General features: G+C 44.7%; 1 protein-coding gene across 1 annotated transcript; it reads left to right on the top strand.

Moving 5' to 3' along the window:
- The first annotated feature begins 242 nt into the window (after positions 1-242).
- LOC122547114 (afadin- and alpha-actinin-binding protein B-like) lies at positions 243-21670 on the top strand. Its single transcript, XM_087983140.1, has 14 exons — positions 243-326; positions 508-581; positions 1429-1586; positions 2782-2991; positions 5031-5141; positions 6144-6279; positions 10909-10984; positions 12774-12945; positions 14475-14589; positions 17092-17225; positions 17988-18149; positions 18822-18942; positions 20293-20473; positions 21052-21670. Exons 2-14 carry the CDS (start codon positions 533-535, stop codon positions 21200-21202), a joined length of 1776 nt encoding a protein of 591 aa, XP_087839266.1. The 5' UTR covers positions 243-326; positions 508-532; the 3' UTR covers positions 21203-21670.
- The last annotated feature ends 6023 nt before the right edge of the window (positions 21671-27693 follow it).

Here is a 27693-nt window from a genome sequence, read left to right as displayed (position 1 = left end):
CAGTATTGCTCCATGGTGAATGGCCCTCCAGCCCAGGGGGGGCAGTGTTAATGCAGCGTTCGGGTCCAAGAAAACTCCAACTCCCAGAACACCTCCGGAGTTGTGCGCATGCGCAATACGAGGGTCCTTCCGATTGGCTAGAGCCTTGTTGGGTACGGCTTCTGATTGGGTGGTGGGTGCAGTCCAATGGGCGGTGTCAATGTTGTGGAGGGAGATTTAAAACCCAGGGCGTCGCTGCAGAGGACAATCTGGGCTCAGGTTAATTAGTCAAAGCAGGGCATTGTATGAAACGTTTAAAGTGATTGAGTGAAGCACTAATACGCTGAGTAAGTTTAGCCTTCTCCTTTCCCCACCCCAGCGATATAAGAGGGAAATGGTGAAACAGAAGTTGAATTTTTGAAGCATTTTTTTTTATTAATGTAAATGCTCTCGGTCACTTTTACATGTCTCTGTTTTTATAATGACTTTCCATAATAATCATTCAATAAACATTCTCTTCTTTCTCAGAGAACTTTTTATACCCATTAGCGAGATGGGTGACTGGAAGTTTGTGTCTACAGCTGAAGTTGGCAAATCCCCTGGTGAGTTTTTTTTTGTCCAATCCATGGTGTGTAAAAAGACCTCGTATTTTTAAAAATATATTCACTTCTGGGGTGTGGATGTTACTGACCAGGCCAGAATTTATTGCCCATCCTGAATTGTTCAGAGTGAATTACATTGCTGTGGGTTTGGAATCAAATGTAGGATAGACCAGCTAAGAATGGTAGATTCCTTCCCTATAGTGCATTAAGGAACCAGATGGGGTTTTCCAACATTTGGAAATTGATTCATGGTCATCAGTAGACTCCTAATCTATGTTATTTAAAATTGGATTTAAATTCTGCCATGGCAGGATTTGAACCTGGGTCCCTAGAACATTGTTAGTCTCTGGATTAATAGTCCAGCAATAATGCTATGAGACCATCATCTCCCCTCTATAGCACCTTTTCATAATCTCAGGGTTTTCCAAAGCATTTCATTCTTCTATTACTGTGGTTTCTGTTATAATGTGGGGAGCACTGCAGCTAACTAGTGCACAGCAAGCTCCCACAATTGGTCATTGTTCTTTGATCACTATTATTAGGGAGTTTCCACTTCGACTCGTAACTCAGTGTTAGCACTGAAGATACTAGTATCCCTGGTTAGTGGAGGTGGCAAACTGGAAAGAGATCTATCAGGATTTGAGCATCAATTGGCAAAACTTGCTCAAAGGTAAACTACAGGGGCCCCAGAATGGTGCAATGCATTTTAGACTACCTCCCTCTTGGTTAACTCTTGTGTCACCCTGCCTTGATTCAGTTTGGCTGTAAAATCGATCATGATGTGGGATGGGGTTCTTAGGTAAGTGGAGCTATTGAAACCTCCTTTTAAAAATAAATCTGTCCACAGATGCGAAGAGCTTTGTCCTGAGATCTACTTCACCATTCTCCCCTGCCAGCACCATCACACTGCACTGTTCCCCAGGGCTGGCACTTCCAAACCTGTTCAGTCAAAATGCTTTCTGCTGGGGTGACAATGTTGATGAGTGTGTCTCGTACCTAAGCAAGGTAGGCTGAAGTATGACTGATTTTGTGAAAATACAGATCTTTAGAATTGTGAAATATTCCAAGAAGCCATTGGTTTCTGCTTGGATACCAGACTTAAAGTAAAAATAAGGATGTAAAATTTTTACCCAGCAATAAAATGCATCCCAGGGCTTTAACCTTTATTTCCTTTCTCTGTTAATCCTGCCTCAAGATTATGAGCCAGGAAGCCTGATGCATGTGAAACTTGAATCCAGAGGTGTGTAATAGCATCTTTGAATAGGCTCATTAGAAAATATCTAAAGGTCAAGGCATGCAGTTCCACTCAGTAGACATCAAGAACTTGTGTGTGGTTATATTGGGCTTCTGTCCTGGGGAAGCAAGGAAATGGTCTCTTGGCATGTGACACCTACAGCGTAGGAAGTACAATACGATAAATGTAAGTTTTGGATTTTTATGGAACTTCATTATGAATGTTCTGGGAAGGTTAGCAGATCCTGAAAATAAGATTTATAACTCTGTGGCTTTTCCCCTAGCCACTTCTGCTATTTCATTGTCTTCCTTGTCAGACTGTTAATATTACTGCTGAAGGATGAGAGCCCAGGTCTCTGACTCGCACACGTCATTAGCTGTTTGAGGCCAGCTTCTCAACCCACGTTCAAACATATGGATCTCAACTATCTCCATGTCATTTTATATTCATCTTGTAAAAGGCAAGAGTAATCTCTCGATCATTGCTAGTATTCTACTGAGGAAGGCACATCCACAATAGATCAGTGCTTCCTGCCTCTATATTGTGATTCATTTTGATCAGTGAATTGATCAGCATGCCTAAGTGTCTGCTGGTGTAGGCATGATGGACCAAGTGGTTTCTTTTTGTCCCTTTAAACTTTGTTTCTAAATGCCCTTGCTTATTTCATCTGATAATGTATAACTTCATTTTGACCTGGAATGTCATGCTTTTGTGTTTTGTATTCTAGGATATATATATGATCTAACTGTTCACTTTCCTGTTTGGAGTTTAGGCAGTTCCAACAGCACTTCTCCTTTTTATAATACTTGTAAAGTTACCTGGTTAATGCTTGTATTGATTACTTGTCTACACCATCCTGGATCTGCATATTGTTTATGTGGGCCAATCGTTTTGGCCATTCCCCAATTTCTTAAATTTGAGGAGCTGGTTTTGATTTAAATATTGACTGTCTCCTAAATATTCCAGGAATTGAATAAACTGGGTCTTCCTGCTTTGTTCGATAGTTTTGAGGAGAATCCAATGCCAAGTTTTAGCCTCGTTTCTCTCGTAAACACTGTGTATAGCCTGCTGCATCTCTACCGGAAAAATGCAACAAAGGTAAATGGATTAGAAATGGAGCGTTTAAAGTCTTTCAGTGAGCAGGATTGTCTGAAAAACAGCCAGCTGAAACTGCAGGTGAGTTGCACTGGAAGGAACTGAGGCTTGTAATATCACGAATGTGTTTGTTTTGAGCAGTTTTATTGCTGCATGCTAATAAATGGAGTTGCTGTGGTTAATTGTAAACAAAATGTGAGCATTTACACATTATCCTCAAAGCAACAGAAAGGAATCTGTAGTTCACCAGCCCTGTGCCTCTGCTGTGCTCCTCTGTCTAAAGGAGTGATAAGAATATCACAACTAGGAGCAGGAATAGGCCACTCTGCCCCTCGATCCTGCGCCATCATTTAGTACACTCTTGGCTGATCTCATCTCGACCTCAACCTCTATCCACTCTCCCTAACTCTTTCATCCATTGTTAATGAAAATCTGTCAATCTCCTACAATTTATTCTGTCCCATTACTCACTGCACTCCAGGGTGGTGCATTTCCCCAGATGGTGATTTAGTCGTTATGAAGGGGGATCTTACTAAATTGTCTTCCTCCCATTTTGTATAGAGCGACTAACTCTAAGAAGCGTCGGTGTTGCTTCCACCCAGCTCACAAAAGTTTTCTCTTGGACTGCGAATTCAGCATGGCCAGTCTGTTTCTTTCTATTAAAGGGTACGGCGGTGAGATGAAGTTCAGACTGGTAATCGGAGATATCACTGTTCTCCATGGCTTTTACCAGCAGGTGGATTAACCAGTAAATAACTGGTGGAAATGATTGGAGAAATGAGGAAATTGATGCATACTATCAAAGACAATATTTTGTCCATGTCATTAAAACAAGGAGACATTGGAGTGCAGGTTTATAGTTCAAAGTGAAGTCACAGTTAGATAGGATAGTGAAGGTGGTATTAGGTACGCTTGCCTTCATTGGTCAGTTCATGGAGTAGGAGTTGGGAAGCCATGCTGTGGCTGTGCAGGACATTGGAGAGGCCACTTTTGGAATATTGTGTGCAATTCTGGTCTCCCTGCTATAGGAAGGATGTTGTGAAACCTGAAAGGGTTCAGAAAAGATTTACAGGGATGTTGTCAGGTTTAGAGGGCTTTAGCTATAGGGAGAGGCTGAACAGGCTGTGGCTGTTTGCCCTGGAGCGTCAGAGGCTGAGGGGTGACCTCACACAGGTTTACAAAATCATGAGGGGCATGTATATGGTGAATAGCCAATGTATTTTCGCTGGGGTGGGGAGTCTAAGACTACAGGACATCAGTTTAGGGTGAGAGGGGAAAGATTTAAATTAGATTAGATTACCTACAGGCCCTTTGGCCCAACAAGTCCACACCGACCCGCCAAGTAATCTGCCAGTCCCACTTCCCTCTGACGAATGCACCTAACATTATGGGCAATTTAGCATGGCCAATGCACCTGACCTGCACATCTTTGGACTGTGGGAGGAAACCCACGCAGACACAGGGAGAACGTGCAAACTCCCCACACAGTTGCCCAAGGTTGGACTCGAACCTGGGACCCTGGTGCTGTGAGGCAGCAGTGTGAGCCACCGTGCCGCCCAAAAAGGATCTATTTGGCAATGTATTCCTGCAGAGGGTGGCGCATGTATGGAATGAGCTGCCACAGGAAGTGGCGGAGGCTGGTACAATTACAACATTTAAAAGGCATCCGGGTGGTTTCGAGGGATACGGGCCAAGTGCTGGCCAATGGGACTAGATGAATTTAGGTGGACGTGGATGAGTTGGACCCAAGGGTCTGTTTTCATGCTGACTGTGACTCGTAGTGGGTGGTAGATGGACAGTTAACATTTGGAAATGTAGAGGGAACCAGATTAGGAAATACTGATTTTTGATATCAGCTGGATGCAGTTGATAATCTCTTGTGGAGTGAGTAAGGACAGTAGGGGACAGATGGGAGGTCAACAACAGCCAACCTTCTGGGAAGGAGGATCTGATGAACAAAGGTGCTGTTTGTCCCCCCTCCCCCCTTTCCTCCACGCCACACTCGGCAATCTGGGAAACAGCCTGCTTGAAGGGCTAGTAGGTCCGGTAACTCTGAAATTTCTGTCCTTCTGAGTCCATACACTAGGCTGATGGTTTGGTTGGATGTTCTTTCCAAACAGCAACAGGTGGAAGCATTGGAGCAGGAAATTGCTGCTTCCCAAACAAAGGAGCTGCAAAGACAGAAGAGCATCAGGAATTTGAATAACCAGCTGAAGAGCCAGAAGGAGGAGGTAAGATCAACTGTCAGTGTTAATTTAAAACCAGTGATCAAACACAACCTCTCTCCTTAACTACTGCTGCTCCATGTGACCAGAGATGAGTAAAGGTGAAATATATGGTGTTTGATTTGTTGGGAGGGGTGAAGAGTAATAGATCCCTAAAGGACTAGGGACATAAGGGGCAGCTTTTTCTCAGAGGGTGATGCGTGTATGGAATGAGCTGCCAGAGGAAGTAGTAGAAGCTGGGACATTTTAAAAGGCATCTTGATGGATATATGAATGAGAATTTAGAGGGATCTGGGACAAGTGCTGGCAAATGGGACGAAATGAATTTGGGATTTCTGGCCAGCATGGACTGAAGGGTCTGTTTCTGTGCTGTACAGATCTGTCCTTATGGTTAGATCCAGTAAGTCAGGTGACTAGTGTTTAGCAGCCATTTTAGAATAAGTGGCGCTACTTTGCCTTCATGACTGTTTCTCCCCCTCAGTACAGCAATTGCTAAGTGAATACAGTCACACCAGCAAAATCTTGGGTCTGTGCTGATAGCTGGGCCCACCTCTTGAGGATGAGGAAAGATTGCATGGTTACTACTGTCTGTTTAAGCAAGATCAGGATATTAGGGGTACCACTGGATATCAGTCCAGACTGCTGTATGGTGATTTACTGGGTCATGTGGATATTGGGTGAGCACAGGGCCTCTGTGTGCTTCTGCTTTCTCCCCGTTAGCCCCAGGTATGTTAAATCTTCAGGAAACTTGGCTGACTTGCAACCACTTGAGGCAACAAAAAAAATCATGTCTATGCAATAAATTACTTCAAGGTGCTTTGCAACCACATTATCAAATAAAATTAATACCATGTCACCCCAGAGGTATTTAAACGGCTGATTAAATGATTGACCTAGGTGATTTTTTTTTTTTAAAAGGGGGAATTCTGGAATGTAGGGCCTTTGCACCTATAGCCATACTGAGCTGATAAATGGTGGGTTAGTGACACGTCCATCTCTCACTCCCAGGTGGTGAAGTTACAGAGTGTCATTGCAAGTCGGGCAGCTCAGTATCTTCATGAGCTGAAACGGAAGGAGCAGGAACTGAGCAAACTGAAGGAGAAGATGAATCACCACCTGACAGACAAAAAGGATAAGAGAATTGGTAAGTCTGTTTTTGATTCTGGTTTGGAGGTGGGATGGGGGTAAAGAAGTGCAAAACTTCAATTGGAGGGTTCACATTTCCCATCACCCATCAGTTGCACAGTTCAAACGCCTCCTGTGTTTGGATCTGGGAGGTAACATGCTGTAGAGACAGTGTTTTTTGCCCATGTGTCAATTAAAGGTGGATCTGAAACCTGGGAACTATTCTGGGCAATTCATTTGAGTGTGCAATACTGTGCATGCTGCAAATGGGTTAAAATCAGAAAATCCAGGGCACTTTGGTGAAATTGTGTGGATAGGGAGTGAGTCAGGTTGATTCTGTTTTGTCACTTAAGGCTCTGGTTTCAGTTAACTGTTTATTTACAATAAAAAAATAGGTGCAGGAGTAGGCCATTCAGCCCTTGAGCCTGCACCACCATTCAATATGATCATGGCTGATCATCCTTAATCAGTATCCTGTTCCTGCCTTATCTCCATAACCCTTGATTCCACAATCCTTGAGAGCTCTATCCAACTCTTTCTTCAATGAATCCAGAGACTGGGCCTCCACTGCCCTCTGGGGCAGAGCATTCCACACAGCCACCACTCTCTGGGTGAAGAAGTTTCTCCTCATCTCTGTCCTAAATGGTCTACCCCGTATTTTTAAGCTGTGTCCTCTGGTTCGGCACTCACCCATCAGCGGAAACCTGTTTCCTGCCTCCACAGTGTCCAATCCTTTCATAATCTTATATGTCTCAATCACATCCCCTCTCAGTCTTCTAAACTCAAGGGTATACAAACCCAGTTGCTCCAGTCTTTCAGTGTAAGGTAATCCCGCCATTCCAGGAATTGACCTTGTGAACCTACGCTGCACTCCCTCAATAGCCAGAATGTCTTTCCTCAAATTTGGAGACCAGAACTGCACACAGTACTCCAGGTGTGGTCTCACCAGGGCCCTGTACAGCTGCAGAAGCACCTCTATGCTTCTATACTCAATCCCTCTTGTTAAGAAGGCCAGCTGCTATTAGTCGTCTTCACTACCTGCTGTACCTGCATGCTGGCCTTCATTGACTGGTGTACAAGAACACCCAGATCTCTCTGTACTGCCCCTTTACCTAAATCAATTCCATTGAGGTAGTAATCTGCCTTCCTGTTCTTGCCACCAACGTGGATAACCATACATTTATCCACATTAAACTGCATCTGCCCACTCACCTAACTTGTCCAGGTCATCCTGGAATCTCCTAACATCCTCATCACATTTCACCCTGCCACCCAGCTTAGTAGCATCAGCAAATTTGCTGATGTTATTGCTGATACCATCTTCTATATCATTAACATATATTGTAAAAAGCTGCGTTCCCACAATGGATCCCTGCGGTACCCCACTGGTCACTGCCTGCCATTCAGAAATGGAGCCTTTTATCACTACCCTTTGTTTCCTATCAGCCAACCAATTTTCAATCCAATCTAATACTTTACCCCCAATACCATGCGCCCTAATTTTACTCACTAACCTCCTGTGTGGGACTTTATCAAAATCTTTCTGAAAGTCCAGGTACACTACATCTACTGGATCTCCCTCGTCCATCTTCAGAGTTACATCCTCAAAAAAATTCAAGAAGATTAGTCAAGCATGATTTTCCCCTTCATAAATCCATGCTGACTCTGTCCTATCCTGTTACTACTATCCAGATGTGCTGTAATTTCATCCTTTATAATAGACTCCAGCATCTTTCCCACCACTGAGGTCAGACTAACTGGTCTATAATTTCCTGCTTTCTCCCTCCCACCTTTCTTAAAAAGTGGTATAACATTAGCCACCCTCCAATCCTCAGGAATCGACCCCGAATCTATCGAACTCTGGAAAATAATCACCAACGCATCCACGATTTCCCGAGCCACCTCCTTCAGTACCCTGGGATGTAGACCATCAGGCCCCGGAGACTTATCAACCTTCAGGCCTAACAGTCTCTCCAACACCAAATCCTGGCAAATATAAATTCCCTTCATTTCAGGTCCTTCAGCCACTGTTACCTCAGGGAGATTGCTTGTGTCTTCCCCAGTGAACACCGATCTGAAGTACCAATTCAATTCTTCTGCCATTTCTTTGTTCCCCGTAATATATTCCCCTGTTTCTGTCTTCAAGGGCCCAATTTTAGTCCTAACCATTTTTTTGCCTTGCACGTACTTAAAAAAGCTTTTACTATCCTCCTTTATATTATTGGCCAGTTACCTTAGTACCTCATTTTTCCTCTGCGTATTTCCTTCTTAGTAATCCTCTGTTGCTCTTTAAAAGCTTCCCAGTCCTCCGTTTTCCCACTTATCTTTCCTATGTTATACTTTTTCTCTTTTAACTTCATATGTTTCTTAACTTCCCTCGTCAGCTATGGCCACCCATGCCTCCTCCTGGGATCTTTCTTCCTTTTTGGAATGAACTGATCCTGCAACTTCTGCATTATACACAGAAATATCTGCCATTGTTCCTCCACAGTCATCCTGCTAAGGTATTGCACCATTGAACTTTGGCCAGCTCCTCCCTCATTGCTCCATAGTTCTCTTTATTCAACAGAAGTACTGTCACTTCTGACTGTACCCTCTCCCTCTCAAATTGCAGATTGAAGCTTAATGTATTATGGTCACTACTTCCCAATGGCTCCTTCACTTCGAGGTCTCTGACCAATTCTGGTTCGTTACACAATACCAGATCCAGAATTGCCTTCTCCCTGGTCGGCTCCAGCACTAGCTGCTCTAAGAATCCATCTCTGAGGCACTCCACAAAGTCTCTTTCTTGAGGCCCAATACCATCCTGATTCTCCCAGTCTACCTGCATGTTAAAATCCCCCATAACAACTGTAGTAACATCTTCGCGACAGGCCAATTTCAGCTCCTGTTCAACTTGCATCCGACATCTAGACTACTGTTTGGGGGCCTGTAGATAACTCACAAGAGGGTCTTTTTACCCTTAGTATTTCTCAGCTCTATCCACACTGACTCTACATCCCCTGATTCTAGGTCCCCCCGCGCAAGGGTCTGAATATCATCCCTTACCAACATGACCACCCCACCCCCTCTGCCCGTCAGTCTGTCCTTACGATAGCATGTGTAGCCTTGAATATTCATTTCCCAGGCCCTGTCCACTTGAAGCAACGTCTCAGTTATCCCCATGGTATCGTATCTGCCAACTTCCAAAAGAGCCTCAAGCTCATCCATCTTATGTCTAATGCTTCGTGCATTCATGTATAGTATTTTTAATTTATTACTTCTCTCACCCTTCCCATCAAACCGTCTCTCTTGTAGAATTTATGCTTACCACAAAATATACCCCAGTGATCCAAGAACTTAAATTTGTCTTGTTAAGTTGTCTTGTTAAAGCCTGATCACCTTAATTTAATGTTTTTAAAAATGTTGGCAATTGTTTTGTTTCTAACATCCATTGATTTTATTGGAGGGAAACTACATGAACCTAACTTTCTGCCACAGAGAGTGGAACTATTCCTCTTTAATCTGCGGAGGAGCAAATGTGAATAGCAACATGACGGGCAGGGAATCCTAGGCAGTACAACGGTTTGTGGGTGTTTTGTACGTACTTGTGGGACCTGACATAAATGCTAGTCCATCCAACAGTGTTCACCACCCATCCCTAGTTGCCCCTTGGAGGTGGGGGTGGGCTACCTCCTTGAACTGCTGCAATTAACCAACTGTAGGGTTGACTCACAAAGACTTTAGGGAAGGAGTTTCAAGATTTTGTCCCAGTGATATTATTTCCAAGTCAGGACGGTGAGTGGCTTGGAGGGGAACTTGTCGGCGGTGGTGTTCCCATGTATCTGCTGCCATTGTCCTTCTGGATGGAAGTGGTTCTGAGTTTGGAAGGTCCTGTCTAAGGATCTTTTGAACTTCTGCAGTGCATCGTGTAGATTGACACTCAGTAGCAGCGTGGACTATGGTGGAGGGAGTGGTTGCCTGTGGATGTGGTGCCAATCAAGTGGGCTGCTTTGTACTGGATGGTGTCATGCTGCTTGTGGTATTGGGGCTGCACTATTACCAGGTAATTGGGGAGCATTTCATCACACTCTCTCTCTTAATGTGTCTTGTTGATGGTGGACAGGTTTTGGGGAGTCAGGAGGTGGGTTACTCACCACAGTATTCCTAGCCTCTGACTGGCTCTTGTAGCCTCTGTTTGTGATGAGTCCAGTTGAGTTTCTGTTCAATGCTACCCCCACACCCAGTGTTGATAGTGGGGGATTCAGTGATGGTAATGCTACTGAATGCTAAGGGCAGGGAGTAGACTGTGTGTGTGTGTGTGTGTGTGTGTGTGTGTGTGTGTGTGTGTGTGTGTGTGTGTGTGTGTCCCAGATGTTACTGGTGTATCCTAATACATCCTGTATGATTCCCTAACAACCAAATGTTTTAATAACTTAGGGCAGTTAGAGATGGTGGGGATAAAAAGACTTTGAAAATTCTGCTGCAACTTTCACCATTGGGTCTTAGTGTTTCAAACAGAAGCTGAGCTATTTGTTGCCACAGGGAACGGGACTGTAATACTCTGCTTTTACAGAGCCTCCGTTTATTTGAGAAACCCGCCACTCGCCAGCACTGCAATTCTAACTGCCATTAATTACTCACGCTCCTTGCTCTCGATGTTCCACAGCTATAGATATCCTGAATCACATTGGACGATCAGATGGAAGGCGCCCCTTATGGAGAACAGGCAAGACTGAACTGAGGTGGGATTTACTGTCTCTTTACTCTGTCAAACCAAAAACTGAATGAGACCCTATCTTCCTGACTAAACTAATCAGTAACAGATTTCCGTACGAAGGTGTGAGGTACTTTGAACAGATTCCCATGTGATTCTGCAGTGTGTCTTGCTGGTTAGATTTGGTAATGAAGCAGTGTAAAAGTAATTGTCCAAGTGCTCTGTGTGAATGTTGATCCTGATGAGTGCCATATGAAGTTTAACTTTAATAAATGCATGGGGTTGGGTTTTTTGGGTAAATGAACAAGGGTGGGACTAACCCAGTTAATCACTGGGCCCTGAGTAGTGGTGTTGAACAGAGACCTCTAGGTTAAGGTATATAGTTCCTTGAAAGTTGCATCACAAGTAGGGTGGTTAAGATGTTTGGTATGCCTGCCAGTACGGTACATTGGTGAAGTCTGTTTGGGAGTGAGGGGTGCGGTTCTGGTCACCCTGTTACAGAAGGATATTATTACATTGGAGAGGGTTCAGGAGATTGACCGGAATGTTGCTGGAAATGGAGGGTTTGAGGCTCTGGAGCTTGGGTTGAGGGGTGACCTTAGAGGTTTCTAAAATCCTGAAGGACATGGAAAAGGTGAAGAGCCAATTTTTTTTTTTCCCCTTGAGTAGGAGTTTGAAATTAGAGGACATTTCTTTAAGATGAGAGGAGAAGGACTTGAGTGCTGATGGGCAACTTTTTCACACAGAGGATGGTTGGTATGCGGAGTGAACAACCAGAGGAAGTGGTGGATGCAGGTACCGTTACATTTAAAAGACATTTGGACAGGTATAGGAATAAAAAGGTTTAGAGGGATGTGGGCCAAATGCAGGCAAATGGGACTAGCTTAGTTTGGGAAACTTTAACAAGCTGGACTGAAGAGTCTGTTTCTGTGCTGTATGACTGGCAATGACCAGTAGTAAATTTTGAATCCAGGACAGTTTAATTGCTTTGCACAAGTTAATGACTGCAGAGGGGGCAACTGTGATGTGGTGGAAGAGGAGTTGAATATGCACTTCAACCCCTGGTGGCCAGACTCAGTGTCTTGTTTATCTGGATGTAGGTTTGCTCACTGATCTGGAAAAGCGCAGCAGGTCAGGCAGCATCCAAGGAACAGGAGAATCGACGTTTCGGGCATAAGCCCTTCAGGAGTCAGGCTTATGCCCAAAACGTCGATTCTCCTGCTCCTTGGATGCTGCCTGACCTGCTGCGCTTTTCCAGCAACACATTTTCAGCTCTGATCTCCAGCATCTGCAGTCCTCACTTTCTCCTTGCTCACTGATCTGGAAGGCTGAGCAAACCTACATCCAGAACCTCGACCTGAGCTACAAATCTTCTCAAAACTCTTGTTTAGCTACTTTTAGTCATGATTTTTTTGCAAACTAGGTAGGAGAGAGTGGGGAAACAGACACGTCTTTGGGTCTAGGAATCTGACTTTTTAAAAATATTTCCTGGATTATTTTGCTATATTCCATGAGAGCAGATAACTGTGCACTCCAGCCTCCTGCCAATTCCACCCTTTGTTCCCCTGGAGACTCTCTCTCTGTGGAGGGTTGGGAAGGTTCAGAAATTCGGTATTCTGTGAAGGCACTTACTGATGCAGAGTTTGACCTGAATTAGGAGGCTCTAACTGTGGGTTTGCTCTTGGTTAGTTACCCAACGTCAATGTCAAACCCTATGCCTTGTTTGATATTGGCAATGGAACAGATGGCGCTTGTCTGGATGTCTTCTGAATGCTGCAGTATCTGGTTTTTAACTCGATGTCTGCTCTGTGTTACAGGAGAGAAGAGGAAATGTACAAAGTGCTTGCAACAAACTACGAGGCTCAGATCCAGGAGCTGGTGTTGGACAATGCAGAGCTGATGAGGGTTCTGAACCAAATGAAGAGAGAGATTAGTGGGTTTCTCAGTCCTGACGATCTTTGCAAAGCCAATTCTCTTCAGCCACTTGTGGTAAGTACGTGGCTTTGTATTGAAACTAACAGTGGTGTTATAATACAGTTTCACCAACTGGGTTTAATTGGATCCTACTTTGCCTAGCTGGATCTGAGGTATTTCAGAATGAGGTGAAGGACCCCTCTACTTTATATAACGACACATGGTGGGGTCCTTAATCTATAAACTAACCAGGGCATTTGATTTCTGTTTATAGCGAGACTGAAGTGGAGATCCATATTCTTGTGCCTCACTGTCCTTCCATTCTTTGTGCTGAAGAGGGGATGTTTTCGGTCTAGTTAAGGCCACCATCAAAGAGCTTCCTGTGATACTATAAATAAACAATAGATACTCTTGTGCGGAACTGAAACCATTGTATTGTTTGTGTAAGCCTTAATATCTTGGATATTAAACTGCTCTCCTGAATCAGACTCAGGTGAACGTAATGGATTATAGGACAATATATCTTAAATTGGGGAGTTTGTTTCCTGACCAACACTCCAACTCATGACACCCAAGCAGGATATAACTAGTTATTGATGGGACCTTGCTGTGGGAACATTAGCTGCCAAACAGTTAAAGTAATGAGGCTACAAAAGTAGTTCACACCCGTTAAGTGCATTTGATGGCATGAGAATTAATTTAAAACCAAAATACTGCTGATTCTAGAAATTTAAAAACAAAATGCAAGAAATACTTGGTATGTCAGGCAGCATCTGTAAAGCGTGAAATATTTTAATGTTTCATGCTTGTGACCTTTTATCTTTAGCGCTGTTCTGAAAGGTCATCAAACAACATAACAACATAATCTTCTCTTGGGTACTGTTAAACTGTATGAATTCATGTTCCTTCTCCTTTTTGCATAACTAAACAATTGTTAACATTGTATTTAGAGTTTTATCATGCAATTATCAGCAACATTGCAAGTGACCTTCAATAGTTTCTAATGTTCTTGGGCTGTAGATACTGCTCTGTCTACTCTTCAGAGCATTGCTCACTCAACTCAACTACATTGGACAAAACCAAATGCTGAGTGTCAGAGATCTGAAACTTAAAATAAAATTGCTTCAGAGATTCAGCAGGTCTGGTGGCATCTCTAGTGAGAGACTAGAGGGCATAGATTTGTAGTGAGAGGGAAGATTTAAAAGGGACCTAAGGGGCAACTTTTTCATGCAGAGGGTGGTGCGGATATGGAACGAGCCGCCAGAGGAGGTGTTGGAGGCTGGTACAATTACAGCGTTTAAAAGGCATCTGCAATGGGTGTGAATAGGAAGGGTTTGGAGGGATATGGGCCAAGTGCTGGCAAATGGGACTAGATTAACTTATCTTATCTGGTCAGCATGGGCGAGTTTAACTGAAGGGTGTGATTCTGTGCTGTATGTCACTGACTCCCTGGCTCTCTGACTGTGTTCAGCATTTTGAGTCAGATCTGACATCTGCAAACATTCAGTTTTAAAGAAGTTCCAGCTGAAGTCATATTATTTATGGCATTTTTTAAAGAAATAACTTAAGTTCTGAAATCTTGTGTTGACTGCTTTTGAAACTAGGAGGAAGAAACTAGCGTCAGTGAGTCCCAGGAAGCAACGAGAGGGCATCTTACAGACTGTGTTCAAAAGCAGTGGAACACCTTAAAGGATCACATGGCAAAACTTGGAGTCATGGGTAAAGTTCTTGGCTCTGTCTTTTTCTGGCGGCTGTACTGGGGACATTGTGGTCAATCCTGGGTACTGCACCAGACTGGAGAAGTTAAGACCACTGGCTTCTCTAAGAGGAAAAATAGCTAAGACATGAGCGATTCCAAATCATGAGGTCCGGAACCCCGCCCCTACTTGGAGGGGGGAGCAGGTTAAAGCGTAACTTGAGGAAACGTTGTTTCCATGCAGTGAATGGTTAGTGTAGAATGCCGTGTTTGTAGTGGATTCAGTTTCATTTGAAATATCCAAGACTGGAATTAGTCCTCCAATGAGGAGGAGTGTGCACGGTTAGAAGGTGGGAGAATGAGTGATTCACTTTGTGTCTGCACCAGCTCTCGGAATGGAACAATGGGCTGAATGGCCCCTGTAACAATTGTGATACAGGATTTTCAAATTTTAAAATTGTAAGAAAACTGGTTCCAATGTGTATAAATGCTTCTCGTTTTTGGTCATTAGCAAACAGACCCCTCTGCTCACTTTGTGGACTGTAAGAAATAGAAACAGAGGGTTGAGGGTTCACTAAGATCGTGACTGACTGGTGGGCTTGATTCCATTCTCTTGCCCTTACCTGCCATAACCTTTGCCCATCCAAAATCTGTCCAACTTGGCTTTAACTGTTTAAGGGCCCATCCTCCATTCTTCTCTCTGGAGGAGAATTCCAGAGGTTAATGACCTGCAATAAATTTCTCCCGCCTTTTAAATGGGAAACCCTTGCTTTTAAACCTCCTGGTTCTAGATTTCCCACAGGAGGAAATCTTCCCTCAGCACCTACTGTCAAGCCCCCTCAAACCTTCTTTCAGTAAGATTCCCCTCTCATTGGTCTCAATTCATGGCTATAGGTTTGACTTTTTATTTTCTGAAGACGACAATCCCTTCATCCTAGGAATCTGACTTGGCATTTGTCTGAACTATAGGTCAATGTGAGACCTTTCCGGATGAAGGGCTTTTGCCCGAAACGTTGATTCTCCTGCTCCTTGGATGCTGCATGACCTGATGTACTTTTCCAGCACCACTCTGATCTCCAGCATCTGCATTACCCATTTTCACCAGTGAGACACTGTCATCCTTACTCTACTCTAAAGTGAATTGTTTGTAACTCAGGCCATTTGTTCCATTCGGAGCCGTGCTGTCAGTGTCACCAATTAGCAGAAGAGAGATTGGGTTCAGCCCAGCTCCCTCCTCTTTGAAATGTTCTAGTAAATCTGTACCCTCCATGTCATAGAGTTTAAAGACTTTGTTTCCATCCACTGGCACTGAGCACGAGCTCCTTTTTAAATAGTTCCAGGAAACAATTTCCACAAAATTCAATCTACCTTATTCAGGCAGAGGTGACCATTTCAGTCCATATCCATGACACTGAACAGCAGTTCATTCAGTCCCATTTTCCCTGACACCATCACCTTGGCTCTAAGTTTCTGTTCTTCCAATTCCTGCCCAAGATTGAGACTGAACTTATTTAACAGTTTGTCTTGTGGGCTGGATAATGAAAACTGAACCTGAACATCCAATAGCTGCCTAGTGAGCTGGCTGCCATTTTATATTGCTCGCACTCCCTTCCCACCCTACTGTCAATTGACAAAAAGCAATCCAGAATTGCAGACTGGGCCTACTGCTGTTCTCCTGTCACACTGACCTTGGGTGGTTCTATCTGGTATTATGGTATAGTGACTGTTACTGAGCCAGTAACCTAGAAATGTGGGTTATAGTGTTAAACAGACAGCTGCTCATAAATTTGAACCAAGATTTTTGTTTTCACCAGGGTCTCCCTTCAGGGAGGTAAAAACCTGACATTCCTCATTGGTCTAGGTGACTCCAAACCCACACATCAATATGGCTAACTCCTTAATATCCCTCGAGCGGTCGCCTCCATTTGAAGTAAACTACTCCATGTCTGCTGTAGAGCACCTTGGAATGGGAAATGAGTGGCCTTGCTGGAACGCAATAGAGTGAGGAATAGGTGTGGGAGTTGGCCACTTGGGCCAATGAGTCTGTGTGACAACTTGATAATGTAATGACTGATCTGACCTGATTTTGGCCATAACTCCACTTTCTAAGCTGACTGCTTAATCAACTAAAAACCTGTCCAACTCTGCCTTGAATATATTCAATAACCCAGTCTCAACTGCACATTGGCGTGGAGACTTCCAAAGATTAATGACACTGGGGAGAAATTGCTCCAATCTGTCTTGCTGCGGTGCCTCTTGTTGTTACAACTGTAACCCCCAGGCATGAAGCAGATAACTAACAGTTATCTAACAGAAGTTACTGGAGAGCCTCAGCAGATCTGGCAGCATGCTGTGGACTGAATCAGGCAATGTTTTGAGTTCAGGACTCCATTTTAACTCCACTTCCCCTCTACAGATGCTGCTAGGCTTGCTGAGTTTTTTCGGCATTTTGTTTCAGCATTTTGACAGAGTGAAATAAACAAGCCAAATAAATCCATTCTCCCAATGTGATCCTTTCCCCTCAGCGTTGCAGTCATCTCTGGTTGGGAAGAATGACCATGTAGTCAGTATCACTGACCATGACAAGGAAATAGCCAAACTGAAGCTGGAGCTTGAACAGAGTAAAGAAATAATCTGCACGCAGCAGCGTCTTCTTGAGGTAGGAGATCTTTGGTGAAGCAATGGGTGAACACTCTTTAATACTCATCAGCTACATTGTACTCCAAGGAGCACGCTTCAAATGTTGCATGATTTTTGTATTTTCTACCAATTTTTTTTCCTTTTTTATTCTTGTTATATTGCAGTAAATGTTAAGATTATTTTATAATAAGCCAACCTCTAGCCTTCCCCCAGTTTTCAATCATTTTTTGGCTGAGACAGCTTGTTTCGAGAGGCTTCGAGGAGCACTGAGCTTCCAGATGGTTTCAAAGGGCTATAGTGGAGTTGTTCCTGTTCTTCATGACCCACATGCAGAAGCATTGATTTTCTGTTGGGAGAGTGGGCAGTGCTAATACAGCTAGTATCTGAGCTGTTCCTATTGGGTCTGGCACTAGAGTAAGACGGGTCTGGCTTAAGCCACTTATTTTCTGATCAAAACCAAGGGATACTCTAGAGTGCTCCTCAGATGCTGCCTGACTTGATGTGCTTTCCCAGCACCACTCTAATCTTGACTCTGATCTCGAGCATCTGCAGTCCTCACTTTTACCTGCCTGAAACTGATTGTAGCAAGCCTTGATGCTGCTGTTATATCTTTACAGGCAGAAAGATTTAATCTCTACCAGATCTCTGAATATTTGTTTTTAGGATGTCAGATATGAAACCCTTTTATTAATGATAAACTCCAGACATGGAAGGTACTTAGGTGCAACTCTTGATTTTTCTTTTTTAAACCGTCTCCTGGGTTTTTTTTTTGTATTCCCAGGACCAGTTCACCATTCAGAAAGAAGACCTGACCAGAGGTTCTGATTTACTGGAGGAAGAGGAATGGTTCTATAAAGAACTGCAATTGTTTGAGGAGCAGAGAAAGAACTTTGAGACAGAGAGGCAGAGGTTCACAGAGGCAGCAATCCGACTGGGTCAGGAGGTGGGTGTGGACCCTCTGGTGGGACTGGGGGAGGTGGGCAGGGGGTGACTGGGAACTGGGAGAGGTGGGCAGGGGATGTACTGGGGGAGGTGGGCACGGGGACGTGCTGGGGGGACTGGGGGAGGTGGGCACGGGGACGTGCTGGGGGGACTGGGGGAGGTGGGCACGGGGACGTGCTGGGGGGACTGGGGGAGGTGGGCACGGGGACGTGCTGGGGGGACTGGGGGAGGTGGGCACGGGGACGTGCTGGGGGGACTGGGGGAGGTGGGCACGGGGACGTGCTGGGGGGACTGGGGGAGGTGGGCACGGGGACGTGCTGGGGGGACTGGGGGAGGTGGGCACGGGGACGTGCTGGGGGGGACTGGGGGAGGTGGGCACGGGGACGTGCTGGGGGGGACTGGGGGAGGTGGGCACGGGGACGTGCTGGGGGGACTGGGGGAGGTGGGCACGGGGACGTGCTGGGGGGACTGGGGGAGGTGGGCACGGGGACGTGCTGGGGTGGGGGTAGGGGATGTGGAGGAGGTGGGCACAGGGGAAGTGCGGGGGGGGGAGAGGTGGGGCAGGGGACTGGGATGTGAGGAACCTGGTGCTTATTTAAATTACAAAGTCAGGAATCCCTCAAAGAACCCTTGTTCCAATTAGCTTTTCTATTTTTGAATGGTACTGGTTTAGAGAAAACAGTTTGAGGAGGAACGAGCCCTCTACTTGAAGGAACAGTTCTTGAACCTGACGCCATTTCGCGATCAAAGGACAAAACCCAAGAGGAAACTGCAGGCTTCCTTTGCTGTGACCAGTAAGGGCTGCTATTTTCCTACCTTTTGCTGAGAAGCTCCTAGTTTTACAATGAACTCTGTTGCAGTATGAGATTTTTTTTTGAAAAGTATGCTTTGGAATTTAATTCTAAGATTCTGAATGTGCTTGCTTACAAAAAAAAAAGCTGTCACCTTGGACTGAATATTGTGATGCCCAGTAAGGACTGTACAGAGCAGCTTGGTAAGAAAATTTTGAAAATTAATTCTCCAAGTTCTTTAAGAATCACCTGTTTTCAAAATTACACTGCTCTTTTAGGAACTTAAGAGCAGTAAGCTATCCAGCGAGTTGAGACCATAGCTGGTCGTCTTGTATCTGCTCTGGTTCCATAGCCTTTGAATTCCTGCCCCTCAAATCTATCCAACTGTTTGAAGATCTTAAACTGACACCATTTCGGCCTTGCTCAGAGACAGTGTAGAGACTTCACTCTCAGAAGGAAGTATTTCCTGTGTGTTATAATCTTGCCATCTACAAACCATAGCAAGTTTCAACTGCAAGTCCGTACGAGATGTTTTCTCTAGCTCTAAATGTCTCTTGACTTCAGATGTTGTGTTTGGGGGGAAAAATCTGCTCCAGTTCCAGTAGTCATGATTTGGAGATGCCAGTGTTGGACTGGGGTGTACAAAGTTACAAATCATACAACACCAGGTTATAGTCCAACAGGTGTAATTGGAAGCACTAGCTTTTGGAGCAACGCTCCTTCATCCGATAAAGGAGCATCCACCTGACGAAGGAGCGTCGCTCCGAAAGCTAGTGCTTCCAATTAAACCTGTTGGACTATAACCTGGTGTTGAGATTTCTAACCCAGTTCCAATAGTAATTAAAGGTGAAGTTCCTTTTAAAGAGGCCACAGCTTTTGTCAGTCAAAAGTTTCTTTTTATGGCCCTACTGAAGGGAGAAGCTATCAGATTCTTAAGATCAGGGCTTGAGGTGACTATTGGATGAAATGCTATTGATGTGATAGAGATGGCAGTACTCTGGAGTAATGTAAAGGAATACTTTTGGGATTAATGGATTGCATTTTACTGTTTCAAAATCTCTCATTATTTCTAAATAATTCTTTATTAAAACAAACAATACTATTATTCTGTTTTCTTTTTATAACCAAATCTGCAGCAGGCTTGTGTTTCTATGGGGGGGGGGGAGAAAAGAAACTTCTTTATTTAAAAAAAAAATTCATGTCTCGTCAGATTTCTGTCTGGGATCAGAACAGAAGTGAGTAGGTAACACCGATCCTAAGTTGCAGTCAAATAGGGTCAGAGGAAGTTGTGTAAGAACCACCTGCCTGGATGTGCGTTTATTATTTAACAGTTTTTTTGGTTCATTTCTCTAGGCCCAGACCAAGAAAATCTGTCTCCGCGTTTATCCAATCAAAAGATAAGCACGTCCAGGCGATATCAGCGTGCTTCAATGCACACTCCAAGCCCGTCTTTCAAATTTTCAAAGTTCAGGCGGCATTCTCTGCCTGCTGCCTCTGAGATGTCTGACGTTTTCGGGGTGATTCCAGAAAACAGGTGAATGCTGGAGTTGATGATTATCTGAAACTGTAGAGTAGGGTGCATTTTAAAACCTAATCTTTCAACTAAAAAGTTTATGCAATGCTGGTGGCTTTAGATGAGCATGTGGGGGGGATTCAGGGTGTGAAATGCAGTGTAAAGTATGTACTTTGTCTGTCTTTTTATTTCATATTTCCACCCCAGTGACTAAATTCAATAGATTTCTTGAAGCTGTCTCTCTTTTGTGAAGATGTCATTTTATTAACAGACCCCTGACCTTTGGGAGAGCTGTATTCATCTCCCTTTGTGCATTTCGGTTCAGAACTTCAACTCCACCTGTTAATTTGGAATTGGACCATCTACAATGGCCAGTTTATTATGACTGAGTGCACACACACCAGGATCCTCTATAGCACATGCATTTTTTTTTTTGCCATCACAGCTGGTCCAGAATTCACTTTTAATGTGTAAATTTCTCTATATCTGAGGGGAAGGGGTGCAATCTAAACTTCCGTATCTATTATTGGAGTGCAATGGGAGTGGTTATGTTCGTTTTGCTGGATCTTGGTATAAGGAGAGTTTTATCTTTCCCACAGCTTCAGACCTGCCCCAACTGAGCGACTTAGAAGACCCAGCAGCATGAGAGAGAGCCCAGCCATCCAGCGAGACATAGCAACTCACACCAGGACTGGCCTCCGCTGGGTCCGCAATGGCCTCTTTTTAAATGAGCATGATGATTCGTTATAGAGTGGGCACTTGTGTGTGCCATCTAATGCCACATCCCCACTGCAGTTCATGGGTTGACCTGGGCCTTTTTCAACATGAGGGGTGAGCATCCTGGTCTGCATTCACGCAAGAAATCATGTTTCCACTAAATGCGGAGAATAGCTGAAACCAGTTTGCTTACATCACTCCTGGCTCAGGAACTGAATTTTTTTTTTTTGCCACCAACTACATGTTGCTGCTAGACTCTGGAGCCAAATCTCTGAAATGACTGTTGGCTATTTCAGTCCCAGTAGAGAATAATTGAAAGGCTGGGATGTGGGTGACACTCAGTTCTCTTACTCTGTCTAATGCCACATGTGAGTTTTAAAGTAAATTTTAGATGTATACAATTTTTAGTCAACTTTTTTTGAGATTTCTTTTGGAAGATTTTGCAAATCATTCAAAGTTTGAGATTGTTGACTTGTGCATATTCAATAAACTTGTTTTTTTCTGGTATTCAGTTGTGACTTTTTTTAAGCTGTTACTGTAGATTATTAGATTAGATTAGTTAGTGTGGAAACAGGCCCTTCGACCCAACAAGTCCACACAGACCCTCTGAAGAGTAACCCACCCAGACCCAGTCCCCTACATTTACCCCTTCACCTAACACTATGGGCAATTTAGCATGGCCAATTCACCAAACCTGCACATCTTTAGACTGTGGGAGGAAACCAGAGCACCTGGAGGAAACCCATGCAGACACGGGGAGAATGTGCAAACTCCACACAGGTGCGATTTGAACCTGGGTCTCTGGCACTGTGCCGCCCTAACATAATTCAATATGTGAATATTAGATTAGGTTCCCTACAGTGTAGAAACAGGCCCTTCACCCTAACAAGTCACACTAACCCTCCAGAGAGCAACCCACTGGTGACCCCGACGTGATGAAGACTGAGAAGTGACGGAAAAGAGAGGAAAATAGAAACAATGGACAACTGACGTCTGATGACAACAACAAGCGGCGCCGCATTAAAAAAAGGTGAGCAGACACCTGTTTATATCGAAGTTCTGCAATTGGAAATACGAAATTGATTGTTGTCATTATATTGCAAGTGTCCGAGTAATTGTAAGTGGATAAAGTACTGATATAGTACGTACGGGTTTAAAGTCCCTTGAAGTTAGAGTCCCCATAAAAGCAACAAGGTACGTAAGTGTGAGGAGGTTTAAAGTCCATTGAGCAGGATCTCATAAAAGCAACGCTCTCAAATTGTGGTGTATGATTGTGTTGTATGTTTTAAAGCTCATATTGGGGAATGTACGGAGGGTGGCAGAAAAGCCAGTAGTGTCTTGAAGACCGGGCTGGTGGTGTCTCAGCGAGAGAGGTTTCCACTGCCAACTCTAACGGTGATAACAACGACACTGCTGATAAATCTCACTGAAAGGGTCAGTTGTTCGGGTGTACTCCATACAAACTGACTGGCCACCGGGTTTGTCTCTGATTGGGTTAGTTGCTCGGTTATATTATATCCAAACCAATTGACTGCTAGACGGGAGGATTAAAACATAATACGTAAAATGGAAGGGGAATTTGATAGAGTGTGAGGAATACGGGGGATGTTCAAGAAGGGGTGTTAGATGTGCAAGAAGTAGGAACGAGAGACTGGCGGAAGCAGTAAAAGAGAGCATCAGAAAGGTAGAAAAACGAACACTAGAAGCTGACGGAGAGTTAAAGAAGTGGAGGAGGCAAGCAGGGTGATAATGACACACAGCAGAAACAAAGAACAGCCGAAATAAGGGAGACTTTCATTATTGGAAGAGCCAGATGCTCAAGCCACACCATATAGTGCTGAGAGTGAAGGGAGGGGGAGATTACATAGCTCAGGTCAGTTACTAGATGACGGGTTCTCAGACAGAAGGAGAGATTTGGGGGAAGAACGAGATAGAGACAAATTGGATGGGGGGGGGGGGGGGGGTGGAGGTCTGAAAATAATACAGATATTGAGGACGAAGAATCCCTGACAGAGGATGACCCAAACACCTACCCCGTCACTTTGAAAGGCTCCCTCACAATGCATACTGAACATGGCCCTCCAATGAAGGCCCTCCAATGAAGGCCCTACCTGAACCAAGTTACAGCCTGCGTCACAGAGACACATTACGACAACCCATACAGTAACAGCACCACCAAATGCCATTAATTTACATCCTATATGGGGGGGATGTTTATCAGCCCTTCACATTTACTGACATGAACTGCATCCTGGATAAAATGCCCCCACCCATGGAGGGAGGCGGGCCTTGGATGTCTAAATTTTGCCAATATACACTAGGCCACAAGTTAGCCATGGGCGACTGGAGAGCATTGTTGGGCAAGCAATTGAATATGTGGGAAATACAGCAGATTGAAGCGTCTGCGGGGACCACCTTACTACCTGATTCGGAACCATTTGTGCAGCATGCCACCTGTGTGGGAAGGGCAATGAGGGATAGATTCCCGATTCCACCAGGAGTGATGCACTCACTCACCTTCACAATGAAGGAGGGTGAGGATATGCCTGCCATTTTGGCTAGGTGTAAGGACACGTGGACAGATACTGCAGGGAGCCATCCAGGGTCGGCTCAGCTACAGACCACGTTATTTAGGAATGCCGTTATGGCAGGGATGCCTAAGGAGGTAAAAGAGGCAATGGAGAGTAATCCTGATATCCCAGGTTGTTCTACAGAACAGTGGGAGAAACACTTGACGCACCACATGAAGCGTTACAGGACGAAACAGGATGAAGATAAACAGAGCAACGAGTCAGCTCAAGTGCAGTTGCTGAAGTTACAGCTTGATGAGGCTAGAAGGAAGGCTAATGATACGAGGAAGGCCTCCCAAAAGACGACTAATCAGATGGTTCGGCGGCTATCGCCACAAAACAAACTGTCCAGTCTGGACCCAACATCTGATTGGATGCCTCCCTACTCTCACTACGGGGGCAAGCCTATAGGTGATTTCAGGAGGAATGTGTGGCAGAGGGAGGGGCAGCAGAGGACCAGAGGTCAGCCACCCAACACCTGTTTTGAATGTGGCCAGCCCGGGCATTGGAGACGGAATTGTCCCATGCTGTGGGGACCCCAGGAAGGCCAGGGATTGATCCGAGGACAGTATGTCTGCTCAAGTCAGCCTCCTTTTCAACAGGTTCCTCAACCTTACCAAGCCCCAAATGTAGCTGCAGCCCTGATGCAAGGACACTACCCTCAGACTATGCCGGAAGGGCAGGGGTACGAATATTGACGGGGCCCGAAAATCCAGGGGCATGTCGGGTTGGCAGACCCCTATATGCAAATGAGAGTAATGGACAAGAATCTGTCTTTTTTGGTTGACATGGGTGCAAGATTTTCTACCATCACTTGTGATATACCTGGTCAAATATGTCATCCTCCAGCGTCCATTTAGTAGGGTTCTCAGGTAAACCAGAAAATTTGCCTTTGACATCGCCACTGATCACATCAGTGGCCGGACAGACCTTTCGTCACCGGTATATATCATCACCTGCATGCCCTATGAATCTGATGGGTCGTGACTTGCTGGTGAGATGTGGGGTCTCGGTTCTGTGCGGACTAGACGGGCTGGTAGTGACCTTTCCAAATGGTTATTCTGTCAACTGTTCTATGACAATGATTCACTCTGGATCCCAAATGATGCTCTCAGCGGACACATCACCAATGGCAGAAGGGCAGTGGGCAGATATATACTGGGGACTACTCGAACCTAGAAGCAGGCAGAACAATGGTATACAGTCTTTATACAGCCAATTGCGACCCTGGGTTCAGATGCTGCATCCCTATGCTCCTCCTGTAGATCCCCTCCATATTACCCTATATTATGATAGAGATGGTAATGAAATCTATCAGCATGCATTCTATCAGCACTTAGAAGGGACTCAATGGGATATTTCCTCTAGTTGTATTCTGATAGGGAAAGAGGGTGTGGTGGGTGTTGTTGAACTGACTGCAGAACAGTTGGAATGGTATGAGATGTCTGAAGAAGCTATACCTCATGTCACATTGGCCGTGCATGCTGAATATCAGGCCAAGGATCTGGGACCTATGACCAAACGTTTGATGGCACTAACTGATTGGGTTTGGACTCAGCTACCCGGTTTACAATATTGACCATCAGAGGAAGCCTATAGAATTATGTACAGGACAACTGACAATGTACTGCTGGAACATAGGCAGATTGAAAGGTTTCACGGCAGGGAAAAAACAGACCATCCACAGGCTGCAGTGATGCTTGACTCGCTACCAGACACCTTGTGGTTAGCAGGTTCGTCAGATGTTGGTCACTGCAAATACGTCACACCGATCACATTCAATTTAATTGACCACACTCCAATTCGGCAGAGACAATATTCACACAAACCAGAGGCTGAAGCCGGCATTACTGACACAATTAAAGGATTGTTAGCAGCAGGGGTGCTAGAACCCTCCCAATCAGCCTGGAACACTCCTACCTTACCTGTAGAGAAGCAGAATACCAGTAAATATCGGATGACGCGTGATCTTAGACGGATTAATAGCGCCATTTCTACTCCAACAGTTCCAGTTCCAAACCCATACACTGCAATGTCTGTACTGACCCCTGACCATAAGTGGTTCTCGTGCATTGATCTGACCAACGCGTTCTTCTGTTTGCCCCTAGCTGATCATTTGAGGGACATTTTCTCGTTTACCTATAAAGGCCAACAACTACGTTATACAAGAGTCCCTCAAGGGTTCATTTTGTCGCTGGGAGTGTTTAATCAGGTACTGAAACAGCAGCTGAAGGATCTGTCACTCCCAAAGGGGGTGATATTGATCCAGTATGTGGATGACATTCTTTTGGCGGCACCCGACCATGTGTCTTGTCTGGCAGCCACAAAGACGTTGCTGCTTCGCATGTATGAAGTCGGTTTCAAAGTCTCACGGGCTAAATTACAATGCTGCAGACAGACGGTGTCTTTTCTGGGTAGAGTGATTTCCGCTAAGGGAACAGGTCTCTCTCCGTCCCATAGATCCTCCATTCTGCAGTATACCAAACCAATCGCTGTAAAAGACATGCTCTCATTTCTTGGGTTGGCAGGATACAGCAGACAATTCGTTGCATCATATGGGGAGCTCACTTTCCCTCTCAGGGCCATGGTGAATGAGCAAGGCATGAGAAATTTGTCGGCCCATTTGCAGTGGACCACGGAGGCAGACGAAAGTTTCATATCTCTTAAACAGGCCCTAACACGGGCTGCTGATTTAGCGGTCCCTGATTACGAGCCATTTTTCCTCGATATTTCTGAAAAATTACACACAGTAAATGGTGTTCTTTTTCAGAAAAAAGGGGTAGGCAGGCAGGTGCTGATGTATGTAAGTGTTACCCTTGATCCAATAGAGGACAAACACCCGCCATGTACAAGACATGCAGCAGGGGTAGCAAACATTCTCCAAAAGGTAGCACATATAGTCATGGGCCATTCACTAACGGTACTGAGGACACACAGTATAGTGGCCTATGTGAACTCAACAGCCTTTACAATGACGTCACTGCGGCAAACCAGGTTAGAAAAAATCCTGAATGCATCACATATAACTTTTACACACGAAGGAATTAATATGGCTGACAATATGGGAGGGAGAGCCACATATGTGTGAGGAGAGGATACAGAGAGACGTCAAAGTTAGGGCAGACTTACAGGCAATTCCACTAGTAGACCCAGAAGAAGTGTTGTTCACAGATGGTTGCTGTTACAGACATCCAATTGAAGGACTTAAAGCAGCCTATGCAGTGGTGCGACAGACAAGTGAGGGATTTGAGGAAGTGTTGACAGGAAAAGTGACAGGCAAAGAATCAGCCCAGTTGGCTGAACTACAGGCAATGATAGCTGCGTTAGAATGGTCAGAGGGAAAAAGAGTAAATATTTACACCGACTCTGCATATGTGGCAGGGGCTATACAGGTAGAACTCAGTCAATGAATTAGAGCAGGATTCTTAATAGCAGCAAAAACCCCAATTAAACATGAAAAAGATATGAAAAGATTAGCGGAGGCCCTAATGAGACCTGCAGAAGTGGCGGTGGTCAAGTATAGAGGACATGATAAAGCAGATACAGTAGTAGCGAAGGGCAATCAGGAAGCAGACTCAGCAGCAAAGAAAGCAGCAGGGTATACACCACAGTATATAATGATGCACACAGAGAGAACAGTGTATGACCTGCTGCCCACTTACGATGCGAATGTGTTAATCAAAGAGCAGCAGAAAGCCTCTCCTCATGAACTGACAGTTTGGAGAGAGAGAGGGGCCACAGAGTTAGAAGGGATTTGGAGGTCACCGGACGGTAGACCAGTCCTACCCCCAGGTTTGATAGCTTCCATGCTCCAGGAAGCTCATGGGTTGACACATTGTAGAAAAACACAGATGCAGAGGTATCTGACACATTGGTGGCATCCGTTCTTGCCAGCAATGATTGAAAATTATATCAGGGAATGTAGAACATGTACAGAATACAATGGGAGACCAG

The sequence above is a fragment of the Chiloscyllium plagiosum genome, unplaced genomic scaffold, assembly GCF_037043375.1.
Source record: "Chiloscyllium plagiosum isolate Xiang-an unplaced genomic scaffold, Cpla_swu_hap1 HiC_scaffold_45, whole genome shotgun sequence".
In the NCBI taxonomy this organism is placed as follows: Eukaryota; Metazoa; Chordata; class Chondrichthyes; order Orectolobiformes; family Hemiscylliidae; genus Chiloscyllium; species Chiloscyllium plagiosum.
This window is presented reverse-complemented; position numbering and strand designations above follow the sequence as displayed.

Bases quoted from the DNA above. Each gene is read 5' to 3' on its own strand.
- LOC122547114 (XM_087983140.1), top strand. From the start codon at position 533: ATGGGTGACTGGAAGTTTGTGTCTACAGCTGAAGTTGGCAAATCCCCT. The intron at 582-1,428 runs GTGAGTTTTTTT...ATCTGTCCACAG, and splicing joins TGAAGTTGGCAAATCCCCTG to ATGCGAAGAGCTTTGTCCTG. The intron at 20,474-21,051 runs GTGAATGCTGGA...TCTTTCCCACAG, and splicing joins GGGGTGATTCCAGAAAACAG to CTTCAGACCTGCCCCAACTG.